The 12,973-nt window shown below is 45.2% G+C and overlaps 1 protein-coding gene across 1 annotated transcript in view; it reads right to left on the bottom strand.

The window, feature by feature from the left end:
• LOC309567831 (myo-inositol 2-dehydrogenase-like) overlaps positions 1-12,973 on the bottom strand; it is a 49,589-nt gene that overhangs the window by 25,522 nt on the left and 11,094 nt on the right. The window contains exon 4 of the mRNA XM_082273317.1: positions 3,493-3,563. Coding sequence (XP_082129443.1) covers positions 3,493-3,563 — 71 coding nt within the window. The remainder of the gene's footprint in view (positions 1-3,492; positions 3,564-12,973) is intronic.

Here is a 12,973-nt window from a genome sequence, read left to right as displayed (position 1 = left end):
GCAGCCTCACTATTGCCCATCATTGCAGCCTGATCAGTGACCTTCTGCAACCTCACTATTGCCCATCATTGCAGCCTGATCAGGACCCATCTGAAGCCTCACCAGTGCCCATCACTGCAGCCTGATCAGTGCCCATCTGCAGCCTCACCGTTGCCAATCATTGCAGCCTGATCAGTGCCCATCTGCAGCCTCACCGTTGCCCATCATTGCAGCCTGATAAGGACCCATCTGAAGCCTCACCAGTGCCCATCATTGCAGCCTCACTATTGCAGCCTGATCAGTGCCCATCTGCAACCTCACCATTGCCCATCATTGCAGCCAGATTAGTGCCCATCAGCAGCCTCACCACTGCATGGAGATTAGAGCCGCTGGATTACACAGAGCGGGGATCTCCCGCTTACTCAGCTGCCGCTTTTAAACGAAGTCCCGCCTCCTATGATAGAAGTCACATGTCCCGGCATTAGACCAGTGTGCTGTCGATCATAGGAGCTGGTCCAGGAGGCAGGACTCCGTGTAACAGTGGCAGCTGAGTAAGCAGGAGATCCCCGCTCTGTGTAATCTACAGGCGCTCGTACCCCCCTTCCCCTCCGAGGCAGCCCAATGGAAAATATCAGCGTATAACACGCACACATTATTTGCACTCTGTTGTCAGGGGGAAAAGGTGCGTGCTATACGCCAATACATACGGTAGTTATGCTGAGATGGAGCTGAAGTTAGTGGAGGTGCAGCTATAATATTTATACCAATTTTTCTAAGCATCTAAGGCAGCACCTCCCCTAATAAATTGCCTATGTAACACTTAGTTTTGGGTAAGGGCCCAGACTTCACACAGCACTTAATAATTGTAGTGAAAATCTATCCAAAGCTATAAACAAGGGCTTTTTTTTTTTTTTTTTTTTAATTGGTTGGCCCTCTAACCTCGGCGATATTTCTATGACTGAGTTCTTCCCTGGGACCCTTTCTGCAGCTATTATAAGTAGGTATAATGCTACCTGACAAAATTACTATATTCAGCCGTGGCCAAAGATTTTGAGAATGACACAAATAATAATCTCCACAAGTCTGCTGCCTCAGGTTTTATGATGGAATTTGCATATACTCCAGAATGTTATGAAGAGTGATCAGATGAAATACAATTAATTGCAAAGTCCCTCTCTCTGCCATGTAAATAGAACTTAATCCCAAAAAGAAAAAAACAAACATTTCCACTGAATTTCAGCCCTGTCACAAAAGGACCAGCTGACATGTCAGTGATTCGCTCCTTAACACAGGTGTCAATGTTGACGAGGACAGGGCTGGAAATTAGTGATCGACCGATATCGTTTTTTTAATGCCGATACCGATAATTTGGTCATCGGATACTGGCCGATATTTTTGGACATTTAAAAAAAAAATGTTTCTTTTTTTTTTTTTTTTCACAGGTACTGTTGTTGTGGAGGGATCTTGGGGTCTAAAAGACCCCAAACCCCTCCTCTGCACTTAAAAGCAATCAAAACGCCAAGTTTGGCTGTTTTGAATGCTTGCATTTTTTTGAATTTGGCGCCGAGTACCCGGAAGTGATGTCCTGACATCACTTGCGGGTTTTTACATGGAGACCCGATCAGAGCCGAATGCGGCTTTGATCGGGTCTTCTCTTCGTCGGCCATGCAGGTAGGATGCCCGGGTCTCCCGGTGGGAGGGGAGACCTGGGCAAGCTGTGGTAGGCGGCGGGTGGGTCGGGGGAACGTCCCCTCTCAATCCTTGTAATGACAGCCGAGCGGCTTCTCAGCCGCATCGGTTGTCATTACAAGACAGCCGACCATCGGCTATGGACGCTGGTACCGGGGTGATGCCTCTAGCTGCAACCATCACTCCGAATGCGGCTTTGATCGGGTCTTCTCTCTTCGTCGGCCATGCAGGTAGGATGCCCGGGTCTCCCGGTGGGACGGGAGACCTGGGCAAGCTGCGGTAGGTGGCAGGTGGGTCGGGGGGGGGGGGGGGAACGTCCCCTCCCGCTCCTTGTAATGACAGCCGAGTGGCTTCTCAGCCGCATCAGTTGTCATTACAAGACAGCCGACCATCGGCTATGGACGTCGGTACCGTGGTGATGCCTCTAGCTGCAGGTATCACTCCGAATGCGGCTTTGATTGGGTCTTCTCTTCGTTGGCCGTGCAGGTAGGATGCCCGGGTCTCCCGGTGGGACGGGAGACCTGGGCGAGCTGCGGTAGGTGGCAGGAGGGGGGGGGGGGGACGTCCCCTCCCGCTCCTTGTAATGACAGCCGAGGGGCTTCTCAGGCCCATCGGTTGTCATTACTAGACAGCCGACCATCGGCTATGGACGCCGGTACCGGGGTGATGTCTCTAGCTGCAGGTATCACTCCGAATGCGGCTTTGATTGGGTCTTCTCTTCGTTGGACGTGCAGGTAGGATGCCCGGGTCTCCCGCTGGGAAGGGAGACCTGGGCGAGCTGCGGTAGGCGGCGGGAGGGGGACGTCCCCTCCCGCTCCTTGTAATGACAGCCGAGCGGCTTCTCAGGCCCATCGGTTGTTATTACAAGACAGCTGACCATCGGCTATGGACGCCGGTACCGGGGTGATGTCTCTAGCTGCAGGCATCACTCCGGTACAAGAACTTTCCAGAAATATCTGCAATATCGGTAACCTCAGGGGCCCATTCCGATATATCAGGGAAAGTGCATATCGGCCCTCGATATATATCGGTGTTGCCGATAATCAGTCGATCCCTACTGGAAATCACTCTGTAATACAGATTGAGTTAGAATAACAGACTGGAAGCCGGTACTTAAAATTGTTCCTCTGTTAACCATGGTTACCTGCAAGGAAACACGTGCAGTCATCATCGCTTTGCACAAAAAGGAATTCAAAGGCAAGGATATTGCTGCTAAGATTGCTGACTTTGATTGACAGCAGCAGGAGCCAACGGCGCCGCTGCTGTGTCTCAACCAATCAGGAGGGAGAGTCTCGGACGGCCGAGGGACTCGTGGACATCGCTGGATGGAGAGGGGGCTCAGATAAGTATTAGGGGGGCTGAGTGGAGCTGTTACATACAAAGGACTTTTTATCTTAATGCAAATCACAAGACTTTCTAAAGAGAATTCGTTCCTGATTAAAGAAATGGTAACATTTCCAAATATCAATTAGATATTCAGTTGTTTGCCTGGAGTTCAGCTCTAAGTAGAAAAGGAATCTGCACTTTGATTGTACACTTAAAGTATGTTTTAGGCCCCTTTCTCACTTCTTGTCTTGCAACTTGGGACTGCAAAGTCGCATGACAAGTCGTCCCCATGATTTCCAATGAGTACCATTTATTTCTGTGCGACTTCAAGTAGCAACGACTTTAAAGTAATCCCTGCCCTACTTTGGTCTGACTTTGACACGACTTGAGGTCCATAGACCTCAAGATTACACAGGCATTGCTTAAAGTTGCTTTCAGGTCATACAAGTGTGAAAGGGGCCCTAATGAGGCTGGGGCCAGGAACCCAATGATACTTACCAGCACGTAATGCTTCCAGGGTCAACCGGGCCGCTGCGACTGGCGGACCGCAGATGACGATACCAGACACACTGAAAGGTATGAAAGACCAAACATTACAGAAGAGACAAATCCAGCAACATAACAGAAACAACAGCAGCTATGCAGCAATCAAAAAAATGTGAAGATCAAATCAAATATTACTTTCTGGTAAATGATGCCAGGATAACAAATTGTGCCCCTAGTGGAAACAGACTGCACTTCTCCTTTAATGTCTTCCCCACCCAGCCTAGGCGTCCCTTTAACCACTTCTGGAACGTTTTCGGGCTTTCCCGAGCATCGGCGGCGCATTTGCGGTGACGTATTGGTGCCGGGCGGCGCAATTTTTAAAATGAATGCACCTCACCGACAGGTAAGTGAGACTCCTCTGCAGCCCCTGCATTTCCTCATGCAGTGCTGGGGACATGGTACAGGACATTCTCCTGTGCCATGCCCGCAACACTGCATCTCCTGTGCCATGCCCGCAGCACTGCATCTCCTGTGCCATGCCTATACCTACTGTGCCATACCACTACCTACTATGCCATGCCTATACCTACTGTGCCATGCCTATACCTACTATGCCATGCCTATACCTACTGTGCCATGCCTATACCTACTGTGCCATACCACTACCTACTGTGCCATACCACTACCTACTGTGCCATACCACTACCTACTGTGCCATGCCTATACCTACTATGCCATGCCTATACCTACTGTGCAATGCCTATACCTACTGTGCCATACCACTACCTACTGTGCCATACCACTACCTACTGTGCCATGCCTATACCTACTATGCCATGCCTATACCTACTGTGCCATGCCTATACCTACTGTGCCATGCCTATACCTACTGTGCCATGCCTATACCTACTGTGCCGTACCACTACCTACTGTGCCGTACCACTACCTACTATGCCATGCCTATACCTACTGTGCCATGCCTATACCTACTATGCCATGCCTATACCTACTGTGCCATGCCTATACCTACTGTGCCATACCACTACCTACTGTGCCATACCACTACCTACTGTGCCATGCCTATACCTACTATGCCATGCCTATACCTACTATGCCATGCCTATACCTACTGTGCCATGCCTATACCTACTGTGCCATGCCTATACCTACTGTGCCATGCCTATACCTACTGTGCCATGCCTATACCTACTGTGCCATGCCTATACCTACTGTGCCATGCCTATATCTACTGTGCCATACCACTACCTACTGTGCCATACCACTACCTACTGTGCCATGCCTATACCTACTATGCCATGCCTATACCTACTATGCCATGCCTATACCTACTGTGCCATGCCTATACCTACTGTGCCATGCCTATACCTACTGTGCCATGCCTATACCTACTGTGCCATGCCTATATCTACTGTGCCATACCACTACCTACTGTGCCATACCACTACCTACTGTGCCATGCCTATACCTACTATGCCATGCCTATACCTACTGTGCCATGCCTATACCTACTGTGCCATGCCTATACCTACTGTGCCATGCCTGTACATACTGTGCCATGCCTGTACATACTGTGCCATGCCTGTACATACTGTGCCATGCCTTAACCATCACCTGTGCCATGCCTATACCATCTCCTGTACCATGAACTGTGCCATGCCTATACCATGACCTGTGCCATCTCCTGTACCATGCCCACAGCCCCTGTTTTGTGTCTCGTGGTGGTCCAGTTGGGTCCAGTAGCTGCTGCATTTCCCACCCTAGGCTTATACTCGAGTCAATACGTTTTCCCACTTTTTTGTGGTAAAATTAGGGGTCTCGGGCTCTCGGCTTATACTCGAGTATATGTGGACACCAAATGGTTGAGTTTCTAGTGAAAGGTTCTGGTAAAGTAAATCTAAAGGTGACAGATATGGAGTGGCGAGGGGTTGAACCACTGCCAGGTTTAGAGGGCCAATCTTCCAATAGGCACATGTTACCATGACAACGGTGTAATGGTGGTCACAAAAGGTGCAATAAAACCAACCGATATCTGATTTGACGGAATAGTTGAATTGGATATTGATCGAGTAAGACAAAAATGGCATGGCCAAGTGATGAGTGACACGCAGTGTTAATTTTGTCGACTAAATGTTTTCGTCGACTATATTAACACAATTTTAGTCGACTAAAATATGACTAAAATTAAAACAATTCAGATGACTAAAATAGGACTAAAACTAAAATGGCATTTTAGTCAGACTATAACTAAAAACTAAATTGAAAATTGACAATCAAAATTAACACTACTCTGCTGGCCATTTCTAAATCAGCAACACAATTCCATCCAGAGCCTGTAAAAATCGCACATTAAAGTTTAAACCTATATTGCACCACCGCATAGGCATAAGTAAGTGGCGTTTACTGAGCTGCTGAAAGAGAAAAAAATTAAGAAAAAGCCTTTTTTTATATTTTTTCTTAATATTTAATGTTGGTAATATATTCAGGTAATATGTGCAATGACATTACAGCCAATGGAGTTTACAGGTTTTTTTTTTTGTATTTTAAAGTTGCACTTCGGTTTGTCAAAAAGCAAAATTTTTCTTTGTTTATGAAACTTGGTTTTTATTTATAAAGACGTTAAATATCACAATGGCTTAGCGCCGGTTCACACTACCGCGACGCTACTTCCAGGGGCGACCTCCGAGATCGCGGTGCGAGCAGCGCGCCGCGACCTCGGAGCGGCCGCCACGGACTTCATAACATTGAAGTCTATGGCGGTCGCCTCCTGGTCGCCCCAAAGAAGCTCCGGACCCTTTTTCTAGGTCGGAGCGACTTGTGTCGCTCCTATTAGAACGGGTCCGCAGCTTCCCTATGGGAGGCGACCTGCGGCGACCTGTGAGGCGACCAGGTCGCCCTAGTGTGAACCGGGGCTAAGGCTACGTTCACATCTTGGCGTTGCTATTAACAGGCATTTTTGCTGGCGTTTTACCGGCGTTTTTGTTAAGGCGTTTTTAGGTTGACTAGTAACCAATGGAAAAAAATAAAAACGCCTGTAATCTGCCCAAAAAGAAGCTCATGTACTTTTTTGAGCATTGGGCGTTTTGCTTAAAACATCAAAACGCTCAGATGTGAACAGGGGCCATTGAAATGAATAGGATTTGTCTTGTTGGGCGTTTTTTGAGCTGATCCTAGAGCAGAAAAACTCCCCAAAACGCCTACATGTGGACTTAGCCTAAAGCTGTGTCTGTAGTGCGTGTTCAAACATTCAGAGCCGGTTCACACTACTCCGACTTGTCAGACGACTTGGTCGCCTGACAAGTAGCGCTCCATGCTGTGCAATGGAACCGTTCTAATAGGAGCGACTCAAGTCGCTCCGACTTAGAAAAAGGTTCCTGCACTACTTTTGTGCGAAGTCGGAGCGACTTGCATTGACTTCTATTATGAGAAGTCGTTTGCAAGCCGCCATGAAGTCGTGCTGCACGGGCGACTTCAAAGTCGGGGCGACTGAGTCGCCGCGGTGTGAACCGACTCTAATACCGTAAATAATTATTATTATTAGATTTTTACTCCAGGAGTATATCATTCGTTTGGAAACTCTAGAGAAATGTTTAAATAATGCATTACAATTAACCTAAACCTATTCGTTATGTAGTGGACTAAAATGTATGAGGTTTTAGTTGACTAAAATATGACTAAAACTAAAATAGCATTTTAGTCATAAGACTATAACTAAAACTAAATCGAAATTTGCTGCCAAAATTAACACTGAGTGACAAACAGTGGCTGTGTTTAACCACTTAAGCCCCGGAAGATTTTACCCCCTTCCTGACCAGGGCCTATTTTGCGATTCGGCACTGCGTGACTTTAACGGACAATTGCGCGGTCGTGCGACGCTGTACCTAAACAAATTTGATGTCCTTTTTTTTCCACAAACAGAGCTTTCTTTTGGTGGTATTTGATCACCTGTGCGATTTTTTGATCATGCGCTATAAACAAAAAAAGAGCGTCAATTTTGCAAAAATAACAATATTTTTCACATTTTATTATATGAAATTCCCCAAAAAAAAAATGTAAAAATCAAAATTTTTTAACATTTTAGGCCAATTTTTCTTTTCTACCATAAGTTTGTTAAAAAAAAAAAAAAAAAAAATTGCAAAAAGCGTATTTTGATTGGTTTGCGCAAAAGTTATTGCGTTTACTAAAAAAAGATTTTTGTCATTTTTGTTGTTTTTTTTTTTTTTTAACGTGTAATGGCGGCGATCTGCAAATTTTTTTGCGGGACTGCGACATTGCGGCGGACAGATCGGACCCTTGACTGACATTTTTGACACTTTTGGGGGTACCAGTGACATTTCTACAGTAATCAGTGCTATACATATGCACTGTTACTGTAAAAATGACACTGGCAGTGAAGGGGTTAACTTTTTTTTGAGAGGGAGGTGTTATGTGTGTCCCTAGGGGCGTGTTTCTAACTGTGATTGGCTGTGGCTTGAGGTGTAAGCACAGAGATCAATGGTCCTACATAGTAGAACCGTATGGTCATTATTCCTACACAGGGGAGAATGACAGGCGGCTTTGTTTACATTAGCCGCCTGCCTTTCTCCCGCTGTCACGGACGGTCGCGAGTGACCGGCGGACATCGGGTCCGCCGGGCACACGCGTGGGGGGGTCCGTGACCATGCGCACTCGCTCCCAAAACCCTTACAGGCTAGCGACGTCGCTTTGCCTGTGAGGGGCTGACTACCGATGTAAATAGTCGTGCGGCAGTCGGCAAGTGGTTACCAACCCAACAGTAATTGTGATGAAACTAATGGGTGAGTGCATTTGTAAAGAATCTCGCTCTGGAGTAATACTAGAAAAAGTATTGTTATGGCAAAAGGACATTATATAGTGCTCAAGGATGCTCACAGTAATCAGGGACAGAGTTCCACAACCATATCATTGTCTTCAAACCTATCTGGGGGCAGGCATGGAGAAAATACCGGTATTTTTCCACGTTTATGATTTTATTATGTTTCTAATAAAATAATTGTTATTATATAATGTTACGTAGTGAATCCTTGAGCATCATATCAAGTTCTTTTGCCATAACAATACTTTTTGTCTGTAACCACTTGCCGACCGTCCCACGCAGATTTACTGTAGCAGGGCGGCTCGGCTGCGCATTATTACGTAGATCTACACGATTATGTGCATGTGGTCTCCACGCCATGCTCTCGCTGTGATTAGACACAGCGGGAGCCAGACCGCAGGAGGAGCAGGCACGAACGCCGCCGGCCTCCTACAATCTTCAGAGAAATTGACAGGAGAGCCGCCTGCCTATGTAAACAAAGCAGGCACAGTGAGATCGTGTGTCTCAGCTAAGCTGAAACACCGATCTCTGTGTGCCTCTCACAGAGCCCCCCACGGTTAGTAAGCACAATTTAGGCTCCCCCCTTAACCCCCGGAGGATTTTGCTGTCTTACGTCCAGGCCACTTTTTGCGATTCGGCACTGTGCAAATTTAACGGACAATTGCGCGGTCGTGTGACGCCGTACCCAAACGAAATGTACGTCCTTTTTTTTTTTTTCCCATAAACAGAGCTTTCTTTTGGTGGTATTTGATCACCTGTGCGATTTTTACTTTTTGCGCTATAAACAAAAAAAGAGCGTACATTTTGAAAAAATAACAATATTTTTCACATTTTTTTATATGAAATCCCCCCCCAAAAAAATGTAAAAATCAAAATCTTTTTACATTTTTGGCCTATTTGTTTTCTGCTACCTATGTTTGGTAAAAAAAATCGCAATAAGCGTATTTTGATTGGTTTGCTCAAACGTTATTGCGTTTACTAAGGGAAAGATTTGTCATTTTTGGTGTTTTTTTTTTTTTTTTAACGAGTAATGGCGGCGATCTGCGATTTTTTTTGCGGGACATCGACATTGTGGCAGACAGATCGGACCCTTGACTGACATTTTTGACACTTTTGGGGTGACCAGTGACATTACTACAGTAATCAGTGCTATAAATATGCACTGTTACTGTAAAAATGACACTGGGAGGGAAGGGGTTAACTTTATTGGTGATCAAGGGGTTAAGTGTGTCCCTAGGGGCGTGATTCTAACTGTCAAGGGGCGTGGCTTGTGATGTAACCACAGAGACATACGATCCTACATAGCAGGATCCTACATAGCAGGATTGTATGATTTCTGCAGTTACATCGGGGAGAATGACAGGCGGCTTTGTTTACATCAGCCGCCTGCCTTTCTCCCTCTCCAGCGGGAGATTGTGAGTGGCCGGCGGACATCGGAGCCGCCGGTCACTCGCGTGGGGATATTAGTAAACGAGCGGGGGCGGGAGCTCGCCTCCTAAAGGCTCGTGGGCGAGCGACGTACCCCTACGTCGCATTGCCCAGTAGGGGCCGACCGCCACAGTAAATAGTCGTGCGGCGGTCAGGAAGTGGTTAAGGGGGGTAAAGCCTTCCGGGGCTGAAGTGGTTAAATGACCCTTGTCATTCAGTTGTGGTGGAAAAAAAAAAACAAATGTACAGGGTAGGGCTGAAACAACAAATCGATTATAAAAATAGTTTTCAACTATTTTCATAATCTTATTAGTTGGTCAGTCGATTAGTTGGCCTGCATTCAGAATGCATTATTTATCATACCATACGGTGCAGCACGCATACAGACATTCTTGGTAGAAAAATTTGCTGCCATCTACCAGGATGATGAAGATGAAATGAGGGCGGACATTTCAGCCAGACAATGATCTCAAACACAAAGCCAAGAAAACTCCCCATTGGTTTAAATGAAAGAAAATAAAGCTGCTAGAATGGCCCAGCCAATCACCTCACCTGAATCCAACAGAAAATCTATGGAAAAAACTAAAGATCGGAGTTCCTAGAAGAGGCCCACGGAACTTTTAAGATTTGAAAACTGTCTGTGTGGAAGAATGGGCCAAAATCGCACCTTAGCAACGCATGCGACTAGTTTCTCCATACATACCTGGCTAAGTCGTCATTGATTTACCCTATACTAGGGCTGGAAGGAATGATTATTTTCATAATCAATTAGTTGGCCGATTATTGTTTCCATTAGTTGTATAAAAAAATACCTCAAAAGAAAAAAAAGTGTGGTGTGTAATTTAGTTTTACAAAGTTTAAAAAAAGATTTATTCTTGAATATCTATATGTGGTGGGTGTACATCTCCCGATAGAATAGAGCCTTGGGGATACTCTGCACATGCTCAGTTCGGTGTGTATTTCTAGAGAGTTTTTTTTTTTTTTTTTTTGGGAGGGTGCATGTGATCAGCACAGGGCCAATCAGCACTGTCCAGTCAAAGGGTCAGGGGTCCTGTAGCCTCAGTGGACAGTCAGAGTAGAATGAAAACTCCTTGTACAAGCTTTAACCACTTTCCGACTGCCCCACATTAGAGCTGCACGATTAATCGTGTGAAAATCGCGATCTCGATTCACCCCTCCTGACGATCTAACCCTGAAATATGCTCGATTCTTTGCATAGCTGCATAGCAGAGAGAACAGCTGTGGAAAAAAAAAAAAAAAAGCCTCCCAGCAAACAGCTATCAGCATAGTCTCCCAGTAACTATAAACAAAAATGATTACATTGTATCTTTCCTCCCACAAAGGCTATCAGCATTAAGTCTCCCAGTAACTATAAACAAAAATGATTACATTGTATCTTTTCCTTCCCTCTGCCAGGGAGAAAGGAAGTTTAACCTCTTAAAGACTGGATCTTTTTCTGACATTTGTTGCTTGCAAGTTAAAATCATTTTTTTTTGCTAGAAAAGTACTTAGAACCCCCAAACATTTTATATATTTTTTTTTAGCAGAGACCCTACAGAATAAAATGGCGATTGTTGTAATATTTTATGTCACACTGTATTTGCGCAGCAGTCTTTCAAACACAATTAATAAACTTTAATGAATAAAAAAAAAAAAAACGTAACAGTAAAGTTATCCCAATTTTTTTTTCTTACACAGAGAATCGTGATCTTTATTCCAAGCTAAAAAATCGTGATTCTCATTTTGGCCAGAATCGTGCAGCTCTACCCCACATATATATTAAGGATCGACCGATTATCGCTGAGGCCGATATGCAGTTTCCCCAATATATCGGAATCGGCCCCAGAGGTTACCTATATTGCTGATATTTCTGGAAAGTGCTTGTACCGGAGTGATGCAGAGTCTTGGGGGCACTCTGCACATGCTCAGTTCGGTGTGTATTGCGAGAGAGTTTTTCTTTTTTTGCATGTGATCAGCAAAGGGCCAATCAGCACTGCCCAGACAGAGGATCAATAGTCCTGCAGCCTCATAGAACAATCAGGGGAGAATAAAAACTCCTCTTACAAGCTTTAACCACTTTAAGACAGGAAGGATTTTTCCCTTTTAATGACCAGGCCCTATTTTGCGATTCAGCACTGCGTGAATTTAAGGGACAATTGCGCGGTCGTGCGACGCTGTACCCAGACGAAATTTACGTCCTTTTTTTCCCCACACAAATAGAGATTTCTTTTGGTGGTATTTGATCACCTCTGCGATTTTTATTTTTTGATATAAACAAAAAAAGAGCAACAATTTTGAAAAAAAAAAAAAACAATATTTTTCACATTCTGCTATATGACATTCCCCCACAAAAAAATTTAAAAATCTAAATTTTTTAACATTTTAGGCCAATTTGTTTTCTGCTACATATTTTTGGTAAAAAAAAAAAAAAAATCCCAATAAGCATATTTTGATTGGTTTGCGCAAAAGTTATCGGGTTTACTAACTACAGGAAAGATTTATGTCATTTTTATTGTTTTTTTTTTTTACTAGTAATGGCGGCGATCTGCGATTTTTTGCGGGACTACGACATTGCGGCTGAAAGATCGGACCCCTGACTGACATTTCTGACACTTTTGGGGGGACCAGTGACATTACTACAGTAATCAGTGCTAAAAATATGCACTGTAATAATGACACTGGCAGGGAAGGGGTTAACACTGTTGGTGATCAAGAGGTTAAATGTATGCCTCATGCTTACTGACGAGTGGGGGGGAGGGAGTTCTGTGATACAGACAGAGATCGCAGGTTCAGCTATGCTGAATCCAGTGATCTCCTCCTGTCTGTCACTGAGAAGACCCGCCTGCTTTGTTTACATAAGCAGGTGGGTCTTCTCACCGTTTCCACGATGATCGGGGGAGGGAGGCAGCAATCGCCGCCTCTCCTCCCCCGGCCCGACTCCCATTGTGTCCAAACACAGCGGGAGCGGGGCTCCGGGGTTGCACGCACATGAACTCCAGCAACGTAGGTCTACGACGCTTGACCCAGGAAAGCCGCACTGTCGAAGTAGGATTACTGTGAGCAATCGGCAAGTGGTTAACCACACACTGATAAAAAGTCACAAGACTGCTATATACTGCTGATGAGAAAAAGTATTTGGCAGTTTAGATTTACTAAAACAAAATCATTTCCATGTTCTGTGTACTGTGGGAGATCAGATAAAGTGACTGCAGG

Source organism: Pelophylax lessonae, assembly GCF_965119305.1.
Source record: "Pelophylax lessonae genome assembly, chromosome: 12".
Lineage (NCBI taxonomy): Eukaryota > Metazoa > Chordata > Amphibia > Anura > Ranidae > Pelophylax > Pelophylax lessonae.
This window is presented reverse-complemented; position numbering and strand designations above follow the sequence as displayed.